The following is a 20,680-nucleotide window of genomic DNA, read 5'->3' as shown; positions in this document are numbered from 1 at the left end:
GTCGCGTGTGGTTCAATTAACCAAGTTCCAAAAGCAATTCTATTTTCATCCATAGGGGGCGCCGCAAATGTGAGAAATGTAACCGTTTGTCGCAAAAACATGATTTTTGGGACATAAATCCCCTCCGAAGTAGTTATTCATGATCACAGGGGTGACATGACATTGTAATTGGCTGGCAAAATCAGTGGGAGGGGCCTATGTAAGCGACTGCGGCTACCACACTTTGCATTTCTTCAAAATTGCGACCTTTCTAATTTATATTCATATTTGAATAGAAAAGAGAGGTCGCACACAATGCATCGCGACGCATTGTGAGCTTGTAGATCAGCTATTTTCAAATGGTCGAAATGTATATAGGGTTGAAGTGGTTACAGTAATGTATGTTTTTCTAATCAAAATGTAAATCTCCAAAGTAACTAGTAACTAAAGTTTGTTGTCCTAAACCCTATCCTAGCCACCCTATCCATATACCCACACGCGTGTACGTATATTATACGATATTACCGCTAAAATTTCATATTCTACATTTTAATTGTTGCAACACTTATACATACACACACGCACGCACACGTGTGGGGATTGAAAAACCATAAAACCTGGGTGATCTACTGTATGCTATCAAATTGTATGTTTATTCACGCAGCATAGTACTGTACATTATATGAATGATACATTCTTTGGCTGATTTTAGTTTCTACCCTTCTAAGGACCAGCTGAGACCCCAACTTTGAGAACCAATGGTGTAGTGACGGGCGGGAACCCCTTTTGGTGTTTTAAGAATTATGTTATACTATTGAAAAATAGCAGATCTACAAGCTCATAGCGCGGCACCGAGTGCCACGCTACGAGCTAGTAGGTCTGCTATTTTTGAGAAATCGTGAAAATGTGGTGCAAATCTTTGAATATATATTCTGTCAGAGCGATCGTTTTTAACTCGATCTTTGCTTCATGGGGGGGTCCCTGGAAGAACGTATTTTCAGATGGGGGTCGGCGGCCAATTACATAATATTTTTGGGGTCCTTGACATGAAAAACTTGAAAAATAGAAACATAGGCTTTTCAGAAAACTGTCAGGATTTAGAAGACACAGAGCGTACCGGACCACATGCATCTCCATGATATGATCTACTGCACCACGGATATGTCAACATGAAGTCGAAATGAGTCATACAGTAGTTCTCTCTTTTTGTCATCAGTTTCCTCCTTTAAGTGAAAGAAAAGTAGTGTCAAAATATCTTTTGTATATTCGGTTTCAAAACAGGCCGTATGCGGTTACACTATAGTAGCTTTTCGTGCCCTTTACTTTAGAATCATATGATAGACTGACTGATCTTCTATTCATTTATATAATATGCGAGATCAGATTGAAACCTTGAAACCTCTCAAACAACTCATCTTCTTTAAAGCAATGTACACAATTTAAGGAAATGGCTTCCTTGGAATACGAGTCAATCAATAAATAGTGAATAAATACATAAGCTTAAGCAACACAATATAGTTTATTGTTTTATCAAGGTGGTACTGAACAGATCAGTGCAATTTTGTAGCAACAACTATAGGAATATATTCAGGATAGGTAGCCTATAAAGGACCTTCTGTATTTAAAGAAAACAATACTTTCAAACTGCACAATACTGCGCGATTAAAATGTGTACATTTGCGGTTTTTTCTGTAATTAATGAATTCTAAATGAATCAGTAAAAATCACTGCCCTAAATAAAGAGATATATTTTTGGGGTGAACTATCCCTTTAAGATCTTTCAACCTGCTCTGCTAGCTGAACATCTGAACAACATTATTCATGCATATTCATACATTTTATTTTTTTATCCCACTATTTTGTAACCCATTTTTCACCCCTGTGTCAATTATCTAATGTGATCCTGGGCTCTACACACCCTCCGCCAACCTGGGGAGAACAACGGACTTGAACTCATGCTTCCTTCATGCATGAGTGTCCAAGTTGCTCCTCCAGGCGGCGGCGGTGGCTCAGGGGTAGAGTGCCTGGATGGTAACCGCAAGGTTGCCAGTTCGAACCCGGGCTCCCCCAGAGTTACTGTCGAAGTGTCCTTGAGCAAGACACTGAACCCCTAATTGCTCCCGATGTGCTAGTTGGTGCCTTGCATGGTTTCCGCTGCCATTGGTGTATGAATGGGTGAATGTAATGCACGATCTCTGTAAAGCGCCTTGGATAAAGGCGCTATATAAATGCACCATTTACCATTTACCATTTTACACCTGACAGGGGGGAGTTTCCCTGGTTGGACGTAGCGCGTGGAAGGAACACGTTATTCCAACCAGTTCCTTTCCCCTCCATCAGGCGCCCCGGCTGGCCAGGGGGAGGCAGTTTAGAGACCAGGATTGCTGCATGTTTTTTGTGAGGGTTCCTACCCTAGGGGACACGGGGAGAACATGCAAACGACCACACAGAATACATTTTAAACATATTCATGAATATTCATACACTAAACACATATTACTCCAGAAATATAAAAAAATTCAAAAAGATCAAAAATAGCATACAGTCAGGTCCGGAAATATTTGGACAGTGACACAATTTTCATAATTTTGGCCCTGTACGGTACCACAATGGATTTGAAATGAAACACTCGAGATGCAATTGAAGTGCAGAATTCCAGCTTTAATTTGAGGGTATTTACAACAAAATTGAAAGAAGGGTTTAGGAATTGCAACAATTTTCAAACATAATCCCCTCATTTTAAAGGACCTTAAGTAATTGGACAAATGAATATAATCATAAACAAAATGTTCATTCTTAATACTTTGTTGAAAAGCCTTTGCAGGCGATGACTGCCTGAAGTCTAGAACCCATGGACATCACCAAACGCTGGGTTTCCTCCTTTTTGATGCTTTCCCAGGCCTTGACTGCAGCTGTCTTCAGTTGTTGTTTGTTTGCAGGTCTTTCTGCCTTAAGTTTTCTCTTAAGCAAGTGGAATGCATTCTCGATCGGATTCAGATCAGGTGATTGCCTCGGCCATTGTAGAATTCTCCATTTCTTTGCCTTGTAAAACTGCTGGGAAGCTTTCGCAGTATGTTTTGGGTCATTGTCCATCTGTATGGTGAAGCGCCGTCCAATCAACTTTGCTGAATTTGGCTGAATCTGAGCAGACAGAATGTTCCTATAGACTTCAGAATTCATGAGGCTGCTTCCGTCTGCTGTCACATCATCAATAAACACTAGTGACCCAGTGCCATTGGAAGCCATGCATGCCCATGCCATCACATTGCCTCCACCATGTTTTACAGATGATGTGGTGTGCTTCGGATCATGAGCCGTTCCAAGCCTTCTCCACACTTTTCTCTTCCCATCATTCTGGAACAGCATTCTTTGGACAGATGAAACTAAGATCAACCTGTACCAGAATGATGGGAAGAGAAAAGTGTGGAGAAGGCTTGGAACGGCTCATGATCCGAAGCACACCACATCATCTGTAAAACATGGTGGAGGCAATGTGATGGCATGGGCATGCATGGCTTCCAATGGCACTGGGTCACTAGTGTTTATTGATGATGTGACAGCAGACAGAAGCAGCCTCATGAATTCTGAAGTCTATAGGAACATTCTGTCTGCTCAGATTCAGCCAAATTCAGCAAAGTTGATTGGACGGCGCTTCACCATACAGATGGACAATGACCCAAAACATACTGCGAAAGCTTCCCAGCAGTTTTACAAGGCAAAGAAATGGAAAATTCTACAATGGCCGAGTCAATCACCTGATCTGAATCCGATCGAGAATGCATTCCACTTGCTTAAGAGAAAACTTAAGGCAGAAAGACCTGCAAACAAACAACAACTGAAGACAGCTGCAGTTAAGGCCTGGGAAAGCATCAAAAAGGAGGAAACCCAGCGTTTGGTGATGTCCATGGGTTCTAGACTTCAGGCAGTCATCGCCTGCAAAGGCTTTTCAACAAAGTATTAAGAATGAACATTTTGTTTATGATTATATTCATTTGTCCAATTACTTAAGGTCCTTTAAAATGAGGGGATTATGTTTGAAAATTGTTGCAATTCCTAAACCCTTCTTTCAATTTTGTTGTAAATACCCTCAAATTAAAGCTGGAATTCTGCACTTCAATTGCATCTCGAGTGTTTCATTTCAAATCCATTGTGGTACCGTACAGGGCCAAAATTATGAAAATTGTGTCACTGTCCAAATATTTCCGGACCTGACTGTATGTACAAACTCAAAACACGCTCTCTGAGCTTAGAGCGGCTTTTTTTTATAGGGACTCAAGTAGTTAAAGTTGTTCCCAACCTGTGGGTCAGGATCCCCTGGGTCCTACCGTCCACAGATGACAGCAAATTGAAATATACCAATAAAAGAATTACAAAAAAGCAATTACTGCATCAAAACTAATGCAACAAACTATACTATAGATAGGAGGAGCCAACAGGAAGCATGCACATCTCCATAAATTCTACAGGTGCTGAACAAGAAATATACGTACAATGAAAAGGAAGGGTTGTCCGTACAGTTGTGCGGACAACCCTTCCTTTTCAACAAACTATAGGCCCTACTATAACATAAGAAAGAGGCAACACTTGTGAAAATCACTGATGTACAAGCTCACTTGTATAGCAGATGTACAAGCTCGCATAGCGTCAGCGTGCATGGCACCAAGCTGTGACAGCTTGAATATCTTCTATTTTTGAACACTTGAATCTACAATGACACATGCTTTCCTGGTGTTAATGCGTTAAAGTGGTTATGGCTACAACAGTTTGTACTCGGTGGTCTAAAGTAATTGAGACTTTCACTTAAGTACAATTTTGCTGTATTTGTACTTTATTGAGTATTTCCAATTCAAATACTATAATTATTTCTACTCCACTACGTCTCAGATCCTAATATTGTACTTTTACTCCACTAATTTTTTTTTTTAAACTTTAGTTACTAGTTACTTTGTACATTTGTATTATTATTACAGTAACAAGTAACTTCAGCCCAATATACATTTGATCTACTAGCTAACATTGTTGTGACTCTGACGCATTGAGAGCTTGTAGATCTGCTATTTTCAAAAATATTTTTTAGACATTTGAAAACTTGAAATGATAGACATTCTACATAATGAGTACTTTTACTTTTGGTACTTTAAGTAAATCTTAATGCCAGAACTTTTGTAGGCTTACTTTTGAATTCCGGGCTTTTACTTGCAACAGAGTATTTTAATTCTGCAGTATTGATACTTTTACTTAAGTAGAAAGTACTTTTTCCACCACTGTTTGTACTTAAATGTTTGGGTTTATATGATCTTCACTACTAATTACTACTGTAGCAGAACACGGAGCTGCAGTTTGATCAATGAAGTGAAAACCATCACTTCTCACAAATTGAGGCCCATGGATCAGAACATGACCAATTAAACCATATTCCAGGGTCAGTCACGTGAAAGAACTGTACACAGTCTTCATTGCCTTTGGGATTTTCACTGGCCCAGTACCTGCACAATAAACAACAATGTATTGAACCACATGCACTCAGTACAGTGACTTTGATAGAATTACAATATAAAAACATGTTAAATGTCTCACTGTGTTGTCAGTGGTGTTCCATCCACCCACGTCCATCTGCCCCCAGTCCTGGTCAGACCAATCCATGAATCAAGATCACCAAGACCACTCAATCCATTGATGAATACCTGATTATTTGTACATGATTGAATCATCATTAATTCTATCCAATACATTCACTTCTTCACTATGATCATGGAATTAGATCTGAGAACCCATCGTCAAAAAATAAATGAAAAATCACACTAATGTGAATTGAGTGGTGCAACTCCCCTTCCCCCCCCCCCCCCCTCTCTCATTAGCAGGCAACAGTGCAGCACTATCTCTCTCTCTGTTTCTGGCACAACAGCGCCCCTACTGGTAATAACTGGTGCTCATTAACACATACATAGGTGAACACGGACATTGCTGTTCCTTGGAGTGGTTGCACCACTCAAAAATAGCACCCTATTTCCTTGAGTCGTATCTGGATGATGGACACCTGGACACAGTCACGCTCAAACACACACACACACACACACACACACACACACACACACAGACACACACACACACACACACACACACACACACACACAGACACAGACACACACACACGGGCACACACACACACACACGGGGACACACGGACACAACTAACCTGTTCTTCTCTACTGTTAACGACCACCAGATCAGCTCCTAGTCTCCGACATTGGTCTCTTCCTTGCTGCCATGATTTCTTCTCAGTAGTTCTGTAGTAACAGCTGCGTCCAAACTTCTTCCATCCACTGGGACACGACTTGTCTAAAAACATCAAACAGGAGATTTACTGATGGATTTTCAATGTACTGATAATGAATTCTAACACATAGTTGTAATAATAATAGTAGTCATAGATGTAGTGGAGTGGAGGCAAAACTATTCATCTATTATATCAATGGTGTTTTCTACTCCACACATTTACTCGAGTAGACCTTTCTGGTATTTGTACTTATTTGTACTTAGTTAATTAACCCATTTTGGGCGGGAACCCCTTTTGGTGTTAGCATTATGTTATGCTTTAGCTATTGAAAAATAGCAGATCTACAAGCTCATCTACGAGCTTGTAGGTCTGCTACTTTATTTAAATCGAAGAACGATAGAAACATAGCTTTTTTCCGAAAACTGTCAGGATGTAGAAGACATTTTTAGAATCTGGTCTCAGGTCAAAATGGGTTAAATATTTAAATTCTGTGGTAGGCCTATGTAGCATTACGCGGAACGTGGATTGAACCCGGGGGCCGGGGCTCCCACTCACCAGACCAACGCGCAGCCTACCGTGCCAATAGGGCTGAGCCCGATTAGCAGGACTGTTGCAGGCTGGGTCTCGGCTGCATGGAGGCTACACCTACTTCTTACTACTACAAATATTGTAGTTTTTACTCCACTACATTTATTTGACAGATTTAGTTATACTTTATATATTTAGATTATTAATATTAAATATATTTCAGCAGCCATCCCCATTGATGATGTCATTGGTAGGCAGGTTTCTGAACTGTCCACATAGACAAATTATGCGATGTTATAATGAGCATTAGTGACGCCGATATATTATATAAAGGTGAGCTTGAAAACAGGTGACGTGCATCTTAAGAATGATTGTTCTATGATAGTTGTCATATACACCAGCAGTGATGAGCTTACTCAGAATCTCTACCTCTATATCCCAGATAATAATTAAAATATCAATGATATTATTTAAGTTTTTTTTTAATCTTCTCTCACCTGCTGTCTGTGTCTTCAGCTGGTTTACTTCACTTTGAAGCCGGTTCTTCTCCTGCGTGAGTTTGGTGTTGACGGACTTTAGCTGGTTCTTCTCCAGCGTCAGGTCGGTGTTGACGGACTTTAGCCGGTTCTTCTCCTGCGTCAGGTCGGTGTTGACGGACTTTAGCTGGTTCTTCTCCTGCGTCAGGTCGGTGATGACGGACTTTAGCTGGTCCTTCTCCTGCGTCAGGTCGGTGTTGACGGACTTTAGCTGGTTCTTCTCCTGCGTCAGGTCGGTGTTGACGGAATTTAGCCGGTTCTTCTCTTGCGTCAGGTCGGTGTTGATGGACTTTAGCCGGTCCTTCTCCTGCGTCAGTTTGGTATTCTCCAAGATCAGAGTATGGTAGTTGGACTTGTTGGACAGCGTGTTATGATCATGTACCAGGGTGTCGTTGGCCATGATGTTACTCCAGGGTGAATGATCTGCAAAGGACAGAAATGGATGATAAAGACAGTTATCGTTACTGTTCATGATGAGGTCAAGCATCTGCGGTGGAACACTTTATTTGAGAAGAAAATCTCAACGTTGTTAATTATCCTTTTTTCATGTGCATTGTCACTTGTCAACACTACTTTATTCATCATACTTTTCAGATGCATATCATGCAATGCAATAATACAAAAATAAACAATGAATTTGATTACAAAAATAAATAAATAATAATAAAAAAGTCAACATTTTGGGTTAAAGCTGTGGTGGCCTTAATTGTTTCCTGTATGCATCTACATTTGTCCAGCACCAGCGAGGAACTGGATGTGCGCAAGACTTCTGCTTTTTAAACAAGGCCTTAATAGTTGTCACAGCTAGAAAATGTCAGGCAACAAACTCCATGCAATACTCACAGCTCACACCCAGCCGTATAAGACACAGCTATAACAATACTAGGCAACAAACTCCCTGAGTGAGTGATGTGGTAGTTTAGTGACATGTAATACTCACAGTACACAGCCTGGGCTATGTTGCCACCCATCAGCGTAAGACACAGCATCACCACAGCAACAACTCTGAAAGGCCTTCTCCCTGTTAAGACAAAAACAAGATAAGAGTAAATGCCGTTAGCTAAACCCAACCGGACCAAAGTACTCTAAAATAAAATACAAAAATACTTTTGCACATAAAGTGTATCACTTCTATAACTGTCCTCGGCCTCAACTCTCCTCTGTCTCACATTCTTTGTCAAGACTGGAAAAGCATAAATATATGTAGACAGCTTTCAAGGATGAGAGGCTTGAACTATTGACCAGTTAACAAATGGTAACTATCTTGATTATTACTCTTAGAGTCCTTGATTGGTTTAATGAAAATGGCACTTATCATGATTTTTTGTAAATTTTGTACTTAGTTAATTCAGTTAGAGAACTCACAAATATACATAAGATGTAATGCGAGCGTGAATGCTCTTTTATTTTGGCATTCGGGGCTTTGCTACAGTCTCTCTCTCTCTCTCTCTCTCTCTCTCTCTCTCTCTCGCACACACACACACAACACACATGCACACACACAAACATATACATACTGTGGGAGAAGGAGGGAGGGAGATCATTTAAAATCGTTGAACCTATGGTTTAAAAGGTTTAAACGTGTTTGTATTGGTGATTTTTAGTCTTAGTAATATCTCTTACCAGACTTCTTCTTCTTGGTATGAAGATCTCCATAGACGGCATCGTCTATCTTGTGCAGATCAAGACGCTCATAATGTCCTTCTTCAGACATTTCTACATTAGTTCTTCTTGTAGTGACGATGGTCGATGGTTTCATTCTCGTAGTCTGCATCATCTTGGTCTCCATCTTGGACCTCAATGTTTTCAGAATGCCTCGCTACAGCCATCTGTACCTTTATGACTTCAATTCTTCCTGCATGTTTTTGACCTCTTCACAACACACTGATTATATATACTATCTTCACTACCCTAAACGATGACAGCGCTGTTATTTTGACCCACGCACACACACGCTTATGCAGTTTCCCTGCTATCATGTCATGATCTCTCTAAAGTTACACAACACACAACTGTCCAGTTTTAAGTCCTCACTCCTTCCTGCTGTGACGTCATCCACCTGCGTTTGCTTCCACCTCTCTCTTTTGCTTGAAGCCAGACCATAGACTGTAAAAAATATGGACAAAGCGTTCCCCGGGTCTAACATGGATGTAAAATGAAGCCTGTAATTCCTTGCACTGTAAGTCGCCATATTTCTAGATCCGTTTGGGCCCAGCTGGCCATTGGCTGGCTCCGTTTGGGCCCAGCTGGCCATTGGCTGGCCCAGACAACGAGGCGGGACTTCCCCCCCCCTTACTCTTTGTTGGTTTTTATTTTGACTGAACGGGGGGTGGCTCCCGTTCATAGACTGTAACGGTAGCCACGCCCCTCAGAACATATTAATGGGACCATAATTTTCCAAAAATAATATTATGACATGAGAAATGAGACTTTAAACTAGTGACTGGAAGCAGAAAGTATTCATGACCATGTTTATTAAGGTAATACAGTCTAGGTGAAGTTGGGCCCAAATACATGGGCCTCTATGGAGCTATGGGGTTTTTTGGGCCCAATGACAGCGCCACAACAGGCCATTATATGAACTTTCAGGAAGTCCCGATTTCCTTAGTGGCTTCACAAAATATCTGTCTGACTGCCCCCCTGAGCCAGACATATCATTGGTCCGATATCTCAAACCCTCACCCTAACCCTAACCTCCCACGGGGCAGCAGCACACCTAAACCGAACCTTAACCCTCTCCCAACCCTTAACGCACCCCTCTCCAACCTTAATACGCCTATCTCACAGCCCTTCCCCGCCCCCTTTCCACGCCCCCTTTCCAGACCTAGTGGTGTTGACGTGACGTCACTCCATAGACTTTACATGTTAAAAGACCTACATTCAGAAGCCATAAACAACGCATAAACGTTATTCTTTTTGGTTTTATAGGTCTTAACATCTTGTTTTCTTCATAATAATATTGGTCTTTTACATTTTAACATTTGGAAACGGCCATAAATCACGAACGGAATGTCCGATCCATTCCAAATTTGAATCACATGTCGCGTGTGGTTCAATCAACCAAGTTCCAAAAGCAATTCCATTTTAATCCATAGGTGGGGCGCCGCAAATGCGAGAAATAGAAAGGAGAGGTCGCACACAATGCATCGCGACGCATTGTGAGCTTGTAGATCAGCTATTTTCAAATGGTCGAAATGTATATAGGGTTGAAGTGGTTACAGTAATGTATGTTTTTCTAATCAAAATGTAAATCTCCAAAGTAACTAGTAACTAAAGTTTAAATAATTGTAGTGGAGTAAAAGTACAAATGTTGGCTCTGAGATGTAGTGGAGTAGATGTAAATGTATTGGAAATTGGAATACAGTCAATTAAAGTACAAATACCTAAAAATTGTACTTAAGTACAGTATTTGAGTTTTAACAAAACGTCAACAAAGTATATGACCAAGCTGTCCGTCTGATGACAAAAAAGATTACGAAAGAAAGGAGAGAGAAGTATGACTAAGACACTTGTAGGTCTGCTATTTTTGAAAAATCGTGAAAATGTGGTGCAAATCTTTGAATATATATTCTGTCAGAGCGATCGTTTTGTACTCAATCTTTGTTTCATGGGGGGTCCCTGGAACAACATATTTTCAGATGGGGGTCGGCGGCCAATTACATATATTTATGGGTCCTTGACATGAATAACATAGGCTTTTCAGTAAACTGTCAGGATTTGATCTATGATCTATTGCACCACGGATATGTCAACATGATGTGGAAATGAGTCATAGTTCTCTTTTTTTTTTCATCAGTTTCCTCCTTTAAGTGAAAGAAAAGTAGTGTCAAAATATCTTTTGTATATTCGATTTCAAAACAGGCCGTATGCGGGTACACTATAGTACTATAGTACAAGCTTAGTACGAGCTTGTAGGTCTGCTGTTTTTGAACAATCGTGAAAATGCGGCACAAATCCTTGAATATATATTATTTCAGAAGACTTTTTTTATTTATTTCGACGTCAGGCCCAAATGGGTTATCTCAACGGTAGTGGCAGGGCTAATTGGAAATAGGCTTGGCCCCGTTTTACTTGGCAGAACGTCTTGAACACCATAAGCCGGTCAGAGCCATGCGGTCAGCACACCTCTCACTATTGACCCCCAAAACAGCCCTACCTAAAACCAGGGGAGGGAGACCGTGCTTTCACTGTGGCTGCCCCTAGGCTCTGGAATAGCCCTCCTCTTCACATCAGAGGTCCATTGAGACTTTTTTTCGACCTGGCTTTTAATCACAGCCTAGTTTAATTCCAACCTTCTATTTGATCACCTTAGTGTATTATTATATCCTTATTGTCTTATTGTACCTGCTTGATATCGATATATTGATCTTATTTGATTGATCTTGATATCGATATATTGATCTTATTTGATTGTATTGTTGATGCCATATGTTTTATTGTTTTACTTGTACAGCACTTTGGTCGTTTTTAAATGTGCTTTTATAAATAAAGTTTGATTTTATTTGGTCTTCCTGCAGGAATGCTGCGCTGGACGTGGAACCAATCTACACCTTCAGAGCTCACAGGTGAGCAGAGAGAACGCGCACACACACACACACACACACACACACACACACACACACACACACACACACACACACACACACACACACACACACACACACACACACACACACACACACACACACACACACACACACACTTGTGTAGGGCAGCGGTGGCCGAACGGTTTGCGGAGCGGTCTTGATACCGGAAGGTCGCCAGTTCGAATCCCCGGACCGGCACGTTAAAATGACCACCGTTGAAGTGCCCTTGGACAAGGCATTGAACCTCTACCATGAAATGTTCTATGAGCAGGGTGTGGCTGTAAACAAGCATCTCGAGCTTAGTCCACTTCCCTGGGTAAACAAAGAACTTTGCTTTGCTTTACACAATCACACAATCATGCAGATTATACTCTCATACATGTAAAAAATAAAAGGGCTGCAACAATACATTATTTTCTTACTGATTATTCTATCATTGTATTTTTTTAACATTATGTATGTATATATATATATATATATATATATATATATAAAAAAAGAGAAAAACCTTCCAAGGAAGGGACTGCACACTCTATATATATCTACAGTATATACTTTAAAGTGCTATGTCTACATAAAATGCTATTCTAGTGCTGTATACATAAAATGCTATCTAAGTCTACATTAAGTGCTATCTTTGCATATGCCTGTAAGGTCGTCGTGGCTAGGGCAAGTGCTACGGGCCATGATGGAGTCTGAAGTGGTGGGTTTTCGGACTACGGCGGAAGATTGGGAGTGACGCTGCAGTTCTGATTTTAATGGGAAGTGCATTCCATAGTTTTGGAGCCAGAAGGGGCGATTGCTTTGGACGTGTGGAGTGTTGCCCCGGCGTTTTTTGTGAGGGTACTTCCAGCTTCCCTGCATTGGCTGATCTGAGTGCGCGGGAGGGTTTGTATTACAAACTTTGTGGGGTTCGATCATACTTGCAAGATATGGGGGAGAATTTTGTCTGGTTTAAGACCAAGCGAGCTGCGGCATTTTGGATCAGTTGGAGAGGCTTATGTAAGTGCACATGCCGGTAGGCCAGTAAGGAGGGAGTTACAATAGTCAAGTTTTGACAAGATTAGTCAAATGTTGTCTGGATTAGGAGCCAGGAACGGTCTAATTCGTTGTAGAGTGTAAACCTACAGGATCGAGTGACAGCAGTGATGTGTGTTTTGAACGAGAGCTGACTGTCCATGATGGTGGCAGTGACACCATGAAGCAGGTGGTGGAGTTCCTCTAGGGATAAGACCATTGTGGTGGTGTGCAACTTGTAGATGTCATTAGTGAATTTAGTCCCGGTACATTCAGATTTTACGGGGGCCAGTTTCGAATTGCAGCCGTCCGTAGGTGCCCTTTGAGAGCAGTTTTGAAGGAGTCAAGGGATTCGCATGTCTTAATGACTGTTGGTAGAGCGTTCCACATTTTGGTGGCATAGGAGCGAAAATAATTTAGTCCCTTGTTTGTGCCGAATCTGGGTTGCACATGGTTTGTTGTACTCCCCTCACCTCTGGAACAGTCCCAGAAACCTGTGGTTTGACATTGAATGCATAAAGCATGTTGTAGTAAAAATGGTTAGTCCTCCCTCCCCAGCTTTTGGTGTATGTGCACACAATATTTTGGACCAAACAAATAATTAAAAACAAATTGTGTTTGTTGTCATGATTTGTCACGACAGGAGTTGGCTTCGTACGACGCTTAAAAGGTCTTTAAATAAAAAAAATAAGAAATGCCTATGGGAAAAATGCATTGGGATTCATTTCCTGGGCCACTCGTTGTTCTGAAAGGGGGAGGGACTGCGACGCTCTATAGCCATAGAGTATTATAGCCCATTTGCAGATTGTGGGATGCCTGGTGGCTCCACTCGTTGCCACATGACAACATGCTTGTGTGTTGCAAGAACTCTTCGAATCTGGCTCTGGGTGTCTTGCCTCGCGTGTCTCACCTCTCTCTCTCTCTCTCTCTCTCTCTCTCTCTCACTCTCTCTCTCTCTCTGCCCTTGGTTGCGTTTCTCTTGCAGAATTGGTCTCACTTCTAACTTTTAATCGGGAATGCATACCCCACCCTAGAATGCATACCCCACCCTAGAATGCATACCCCACCCTAGAATGCATACCCCACCCTAGAATGCATACCCCACCCTAGAATGCATACCCCACCCTAGAATGCATACCCCACCCTAGAATGCAATACCCGTTCTATCCGTTGCCATAGACTCCGTTTTAACCGTCTGTGTCCTTTTTGTGCCCATATATGGAGCTCTCTATACTGTATCTGTCTTTCCTTGTCCCTTTTATGCCCATATAATATAGATCCCTGATGTTATCATAATGGAATTCATGGTAAACTTCTGTTCTGTGTTTTTGAGGGGCGCCAGCCCCTCTTATACACAGGTTTAATGTTTGTCTTTAGTTCGATGTTTGTTTTGTAAACGCATTGACAGTGAAGGGAAAATGTACGTCATCATGTGTCATTTACGTCATATTGTCTTTGTCTTTATTGTTAATAACGTTTGTTTGTTTTACATCACCATTACATCACCTAATCAACATGAGACTTAGACTTTAATATATTAGCGCCCCTCACTTCACACGGGTGTGATTTTTGACAAGCATACTGCCTGTTTTGTATTTACTTGCGCAAGCAGAGCGCGCAAGTAATAATATCGCCCGGTCTTCGTTCACCGTGACAGCCAACCCGCCATTTGATGTGTATGCAAAAAAAACAGCAAATCTGTGCCTGTTTTGCTGGGACCAGATCACATAAATGACCATATGTCTTACGTCATCATTTAGAGCTAGTCATACGTATACTATATACATAATCAGTCAAATAAAATAGCAAATTGTGCCTGATCTGCTGGGACCAGAGTACGTGGTGTGTATATGTATGACTAGCTCTCAATGATGACGTAAGAAATATGGTCATTTATGTAATCTGGTCCCAGCAAACCAGGCACAAATCTGCTGTTTTATTTGCATACGCATCAAATGGCGGGTTGGCTGTCACGGTTTTTGGCGCAAAGTAACCACAGTATACCGCTAATCAACTTACAAGTATTATTACAGAAATTGAAGTTAGAGACACATATTACTCTGATCATGATTTAGTATTAATATCACTATAGTCCAAGATGAAATACATTTAAAACAATTGACAATTTACAATAAATAATAAAATAATTATACTGTATAACATATTTTAATTCAGTTTATATACCTTTTTTTTCCATCACATATCAATGATTTATTTTTCTTTGAAAAACTAAAAAGGGATCTAGAATATTTCTAAATTGATAAAAGTGTATTTCTTATATAGATAGAAACTTGAACCATACTTAATAATACTAGGTGTTTACATGCATAAAGTAGATAGGTAGCAAATAGTTACACCTAATAATTAGACATTTCAAACGTTCCTTCACAGAGATACTGAGATTCCACAGTTTACAGCGGTCGAAAATACTAGTTGGCCATTTATGGCCTACTAGTGTGCAACAAGCAAGTATGCACTCGACAGAGTGCAGTTCTAGTTATGTTTATGGTTTATTGTCATGCCCTGTATACAGGTGTGTTTGCACTGCTATGCTGCCTATCTTGGTTGGTCCTCGCAAAAGAGATGGTTAATCTCAATGTGCATATCCTGGTTACATATGTAACGGTTAAATAAAAAAACCACATCAATATCCATGAAGTTGATGACATTTCAAACCATTAAATTGCTTGGATCTCCAACTCTGAGTTGAGGGGTTGGGTTTATATGGGGGTGGGAGAGAAAGGGATGGACTAAATCAAGCATCAACACAGACTCTCGTCCCCCCTCCTGCCTCTGGGTCACATCAGGGCATGCTTATATCACTGTGAAACCACCAGTGTCAGCATGTAGCTAGCTGCCGCCTGCTCTACAGGTGTAACTTTCTGCATCTGAATGCAAAGACTTGAAAACTATTTATCATATGGATCCGGTTAAGACACTGAGCTCGGTTTAGCTGCCCTCGACCAAGAGGTCATTTTTAGGATCACTGTACGGCAGACCACCAGTATTTTTATTTAGAAGGATCCTTCTCTAAATATCTCGAGAAATGAATTTTGATGAAATCCTCTCTCATCGGGGGATTTGGGAAGTTTCAGAAGATCTTGTACGTGTGGATTAGCCTACCTCAGGTCTTCCTGGCGTTCCACATGCTGGTGTCAGTCTTCACCGGAGCCATCCCTCCTCACTTGTGCCGCTCTGCGTGGCCCTCAGACGACTCTCCAACCCCCTCAGGCTACAACTTCAGCCTCCTGTTGTCCCCAGATGGCCGACCAGAGCTGTCCTGCATGGCCAAGTTCAACCATAGTGCTGCTCTGGCTGTTAACCATAGCAGTCACCCTGGGAGTTGCCAAGGAGGCTGGGAGTATAGCCAGGAGACCTATTACAGCACTGTGGTGACGGAGGTGAGTAGCACCATGGCAGAGACTTGAAAACTGTAGGTGTTTATGTTTAAACTTTAAAGTAAACCTAACGAGAGTTTGGATGTAGGAATGCAGAGTGTAGCCCTGTGATGTGATATTAGAGACGTGCCGAGGCTGGTGGGAGAGCTGAGGGTCCTGCAGTGCGGCCTCTCCACACAACCTCACAACTGTTCCTCTGAGTCTCAGCCATGACATGTGGACCTACGGCAGAGCAGAGCAGTTGATTTATGAACCCTTCCTCTTTGGACTCCTCCTTGGAGACTTAACGGACAGATAACTATAGGCCTCTCTGACATTGCTGATGATATTGATAGTTACCAAAGCGCCATTTGGTATCATTGCTGCTGATGTGGGTAACCACGACATCAAACGTTTTAATCAAGACATTGTCTTGTGCCATGGCTTGTGCATTGTATTTACCCAATGTGAATATTGACAAAGAAATGACATGGACATGTGTCTATGAGCCCTTTTCCACCATGCTGGGAACCAGTTCAGTTCAGAACCAGTTTTTAGTCCATATGAGCCAGAGCTCCAAAATTGGAACGTTAATTATGAATTGAGTGGGCAAAACCATACCTATATTAAATTGTGTATAGGATCAATATAAGTAAATTCATATATGATAACCCTTCCACAGTAGTAGCTTTTTCATATTTTAATTATTTTGCATATTTTCCTATCTAATGCCTAACCCATATTTAATTTGTAATACAATACATCATTGTCTTTGTGTAAGTAATCAACTGGGGAAGTTTCATGGTGATAACAATTTAATATAGGTATCGTTTTACACACTCAATTCATAATTAACGTTTGAATTTTGGAGCTCTGGCTCATGGACTAGGAACCAAAAAGAACTGAACCGGTTCCCAACCGGTTGAAAAGGGGCCTATGTGTCTTAGAAAAGTGTTTGTGTAGTAAAAGATTCACATTCACATTCTTTCCTCTGTTCCTGACAGTGGGACCTGGTGTGTGATGAAGCCAGATTGAATCACATCGGTTCCTCCATCTACATGTTTGGTCTGCTTGTTGGAGCTGTTGCCTTTGGTGCCTTAGCTGACACGTAAGTTTGTCTTAACCCATTCTTTTTTTTCAATAATATTTTTTTATTGATTTTTACATTTTATGACAATGACAAAGACAAGACATACATACATACATACATAACAGTAATATTCATAACTTTATCAATCAAGGTTAGTGGCATCGCTTCTGTCCAGGAACCCTATGGTCAAGGTGGTAGCTAACTGAGGGCCCTGAGGCCCATTCTAAAAATGCCTTCTAAATCAGTAGTTTTTACACTCAAATCACACCTGTGTGACGTGAGGGGCGCTAATATTAAAGTCTAACTCATGTTGCTATGATTAGGTGATGTAATGGTGATGTAAACAAATGGTGACAAAACAAACATTACATTCTCTTTATTGTTAATGGCATTTAATGTTTGTGTTAGGGACAAGATGATGTACATTTTCCTTTCATTGTCAATGGCGTTTTTAAAACAAACATTGAACTAAAAACAAACATTAACCCTGTATATAGGAGAGGCTAAAAAATAACACATATAGAGCATGTGCTTGTTGATCTGCCTATTTTGAGCATAGACTGTAAAAAATATGGACAAAGCGTTCCCCGGGTCTAACATGAACGTAAAATGAAGCCTGTAATGATATGCTAATTCCTGATGTAAGTCGCCATCTTTCTAGATCCGTTTGGTACCAGCTGGCCATTGGCTGGCTCCGTTTTGTACCAGCTGGTCATTGGCTGCCCAGACAACGAGGCGGGACTTCCCCCCTTTTTCTCCGTTGGTTTTTATTTTGACTCGAGTGGGAGGAGAAGACTCTTGAGTGGGAGGGGAATTAATGGGACCATAATTTTCCAAAAAGAATATTATGACATTAGAAATGAGACTTTAAACTAGTGACTGGAAGAAGAAAGTATTCATGACCATGTTTATTAAGGTAATACAGTCTAGGTGAAGTTGGGCCAAAATACATGGGCCTCTATGGAGCTATGGGGCTTTTTCGGTCCAGTCCAGCAGTCCAACAGGCCATTATATGAACTACCGATTTCAAATGAGGCTTCACGAAATATCTGGCTGACTGCCCCCCTGATTTTGAGGGGCGCTAGCCCCTCCTATACACAGGTTTAATGTTTGTCTTTAGTTCAATATTTGTTTTTTTTAAAGCATTGACAATGAAGGGAAAATGTAGGTGTCATTTACATCATATTGTCTCTTTATTGTCAATGGCGTTTAATGTTTGTGTTTGCACCGTTTGTTTTACATCACCATTACATCACCTAATCAACATGAGTTAGACTTTATTAGTGTCCCTCACTTCACACAGGTGATTTTTTTGAGGGGTGCTAGCCCCTCCTATATGCAGCTTTTGTCCCCACAAAATGTCCGCAGCACATGAAATGCCATTGACAATGAAGGCAGAATTTACGTCATCTTGTCCCCACACTCATATTTTCCATCGACAATGAAAGGAGAAATTAGGTCAAATGTCCGAAATATTAAATGCCATTGACAATGAAGGGAACATTTACTTCATCTTGTCCCCGCACGTCTCATATTTGCCATCTACAATGAAAGGAGAAATTAGATCAAATGTACGCCAAATATGACATATATTTAACTAACCAATCACATAAATGCAGTTGTTCTTTTTTTCCTCCTGTTGCAGGTATGGACGCAGGCCCATTATCCTCTTCAGTCTGACCATACAGGCAGTTTTCAGGGTTGGTGCTGCTTTCGCCCCCAACTACTACATCTACATATTGCTACGCTTTGTGGTTGGAATGTCCATCTCTGGTGTCATCATGAATGTATTTGTATTAGGTCAGTCCAACTAAAACCTATATCAAATGGAAATACCGTATATTAATCATATACTTTTGGTATTATTTTAAAGTCTTAATTTCTATACTGTATATTCAGTTTATGCTACCCAAAAACACAAATGCTTCTACAGGATTCCCAGAAATAGAAATATAGTTTTGTGCAAGAACCTGCTTGATCGCTTAAAGGGAAACGTCACCCTTTTTTGCAAAAATAAATAAATATGTTAATGACATTTAGAAGATTTACAACACTTTCCTGGGGGTCTTTATGTGTGTAATATGTGGTTTTAGATATTTTTGATTTTAGCAGTGAGTCCAGTGTCCCACTGCTACAATTTCCATAATGCTTTGGTGCACTGCTCCTCCTTGTGGATAGGGGGAGGGCTATCTTACAACTTGTAGTCCAGGAAGTAAGTTAGTCCAGTCCAGTGCCGATGACATCAGAGACACTGGGCTCACTGCTAAAATCTAAAACCACGTATTACACACATAAAGACACCCGTCATTAACATTTCTTGCAAAAAGGGTGAAGTGTCCCTTTAAACTTGATGAACTAATGTTTGCTTTAACCAATGAAGTACTTGTACATCTACAGTTCTAGTTTCTTGATATATTTATACACAAGCAATACAAATTCATGCGTCCCTGTGTGGTCGACCTCATGTGAAGGCACTGAGTGGACAGGATCTAAGCAGCGGATGCTGGCTGCCGTCATTACGGACTTCTTCTTTGGTTTTAGCTACATCATGCTGGCAGGAGTGGCATATCTCATCAGAGACTGGCGCAAACTCCAGCTGGCCATCTCAGCACCAGGCTTCATCTTCGTTTGCTACTTCTGGTGAGTCGCGACTCGCTTGTGACATGAGACTGAACGCCTGTGACATGAGACTGAACGCCTGTGACATGAGACTGAACGCCTGTGACATGAGACTGAACGCTGTGACATGAGACTGAACGCTGTGACATGAGACTGAACGCTGTGACATGAGACTGAACACTGTGACATGAGACTGAACGCTGTGACATGAGACTGAACGCTGTGACATGAGACTGAACGCTGTGACATGAGACTGAACGCTGTGACATGAGACTGAACGCTGTGACATGAGACTGAACGCTGTTTACATGAGACTGAACGCTGTGACACGAGACTGAACGCTGTGACATGAGACTGAACGCTGTGACATGAGACTGAACGCTGTGACATGAGACTGAACGCCTGTGACATGAGACTGAACGCTGTGACACGAGACTGAACGCTGTGACATGAGACTGAACGCTGTGACATGAGACTGAACGCTGTGACATGAGACTGAACGCTGTGACACGAGACTGAACGCTGTGACATGAGACTGAACGCTGTGACATGAGACTGAACGCTGTGACATGAGACTGAACGCTGTGACATGAGACTGAACGCTGTGACATGAGACTGAACGCAAAATGAGAGATAGCAAAATGTAATGGAAGATTTGACAGTTGATGGAT

At 41.2% G+C, this 20,680-nt stretch overlaps 1 protein-coding gene across 1 annotated transcript in view; it reads left to right on the top strand.

Moving 5' to 3' along the window:
* Positions 1 to 15,969: 15,969 nt before the first annotated feature.
* LOC310876930 (organic cation transporter protein) overlaps positions 15,970 to 20,680 on the top strand; it is a gene marked incomplete at both ends in the record, with an annotated part of 37,032 nt that continues 32,321 nt past the window's right edge. The window contains 5 exon segments of the mRNA XM_083790579.1: positions 15,970 to 15,992; positions 15,994 to 16,324; positions 17,305 to 17,408; positions 19,036 to 19,190; positions 19,862 to 20,030. Of these exon segments, the coding sequence (XP_083646705.1) occupies positions 15,970 to 15,992; positions 15,994 to 16,324; positions 17,305 to 17,408; positions 19,036 to 19,190; positions 19,862 to 20,030 (782 nt within the window).

The sequence above is a fragment of the Protomyctophum parallelum genome (assembly GCF_964188405.1).
Source record: "Protomyctophum parallelum genome assembly, chromosome: 19".
Lineage (NCBI taxonomy): Eukaryota > Metazoa > Chordata > Actinopteri > Myctophiformes > Myctophidae > Protomyctophum > Protomyctophum parallelum.
This window is presented reverse-complemented; position numbering and strand designations above follow the sequence as displayed.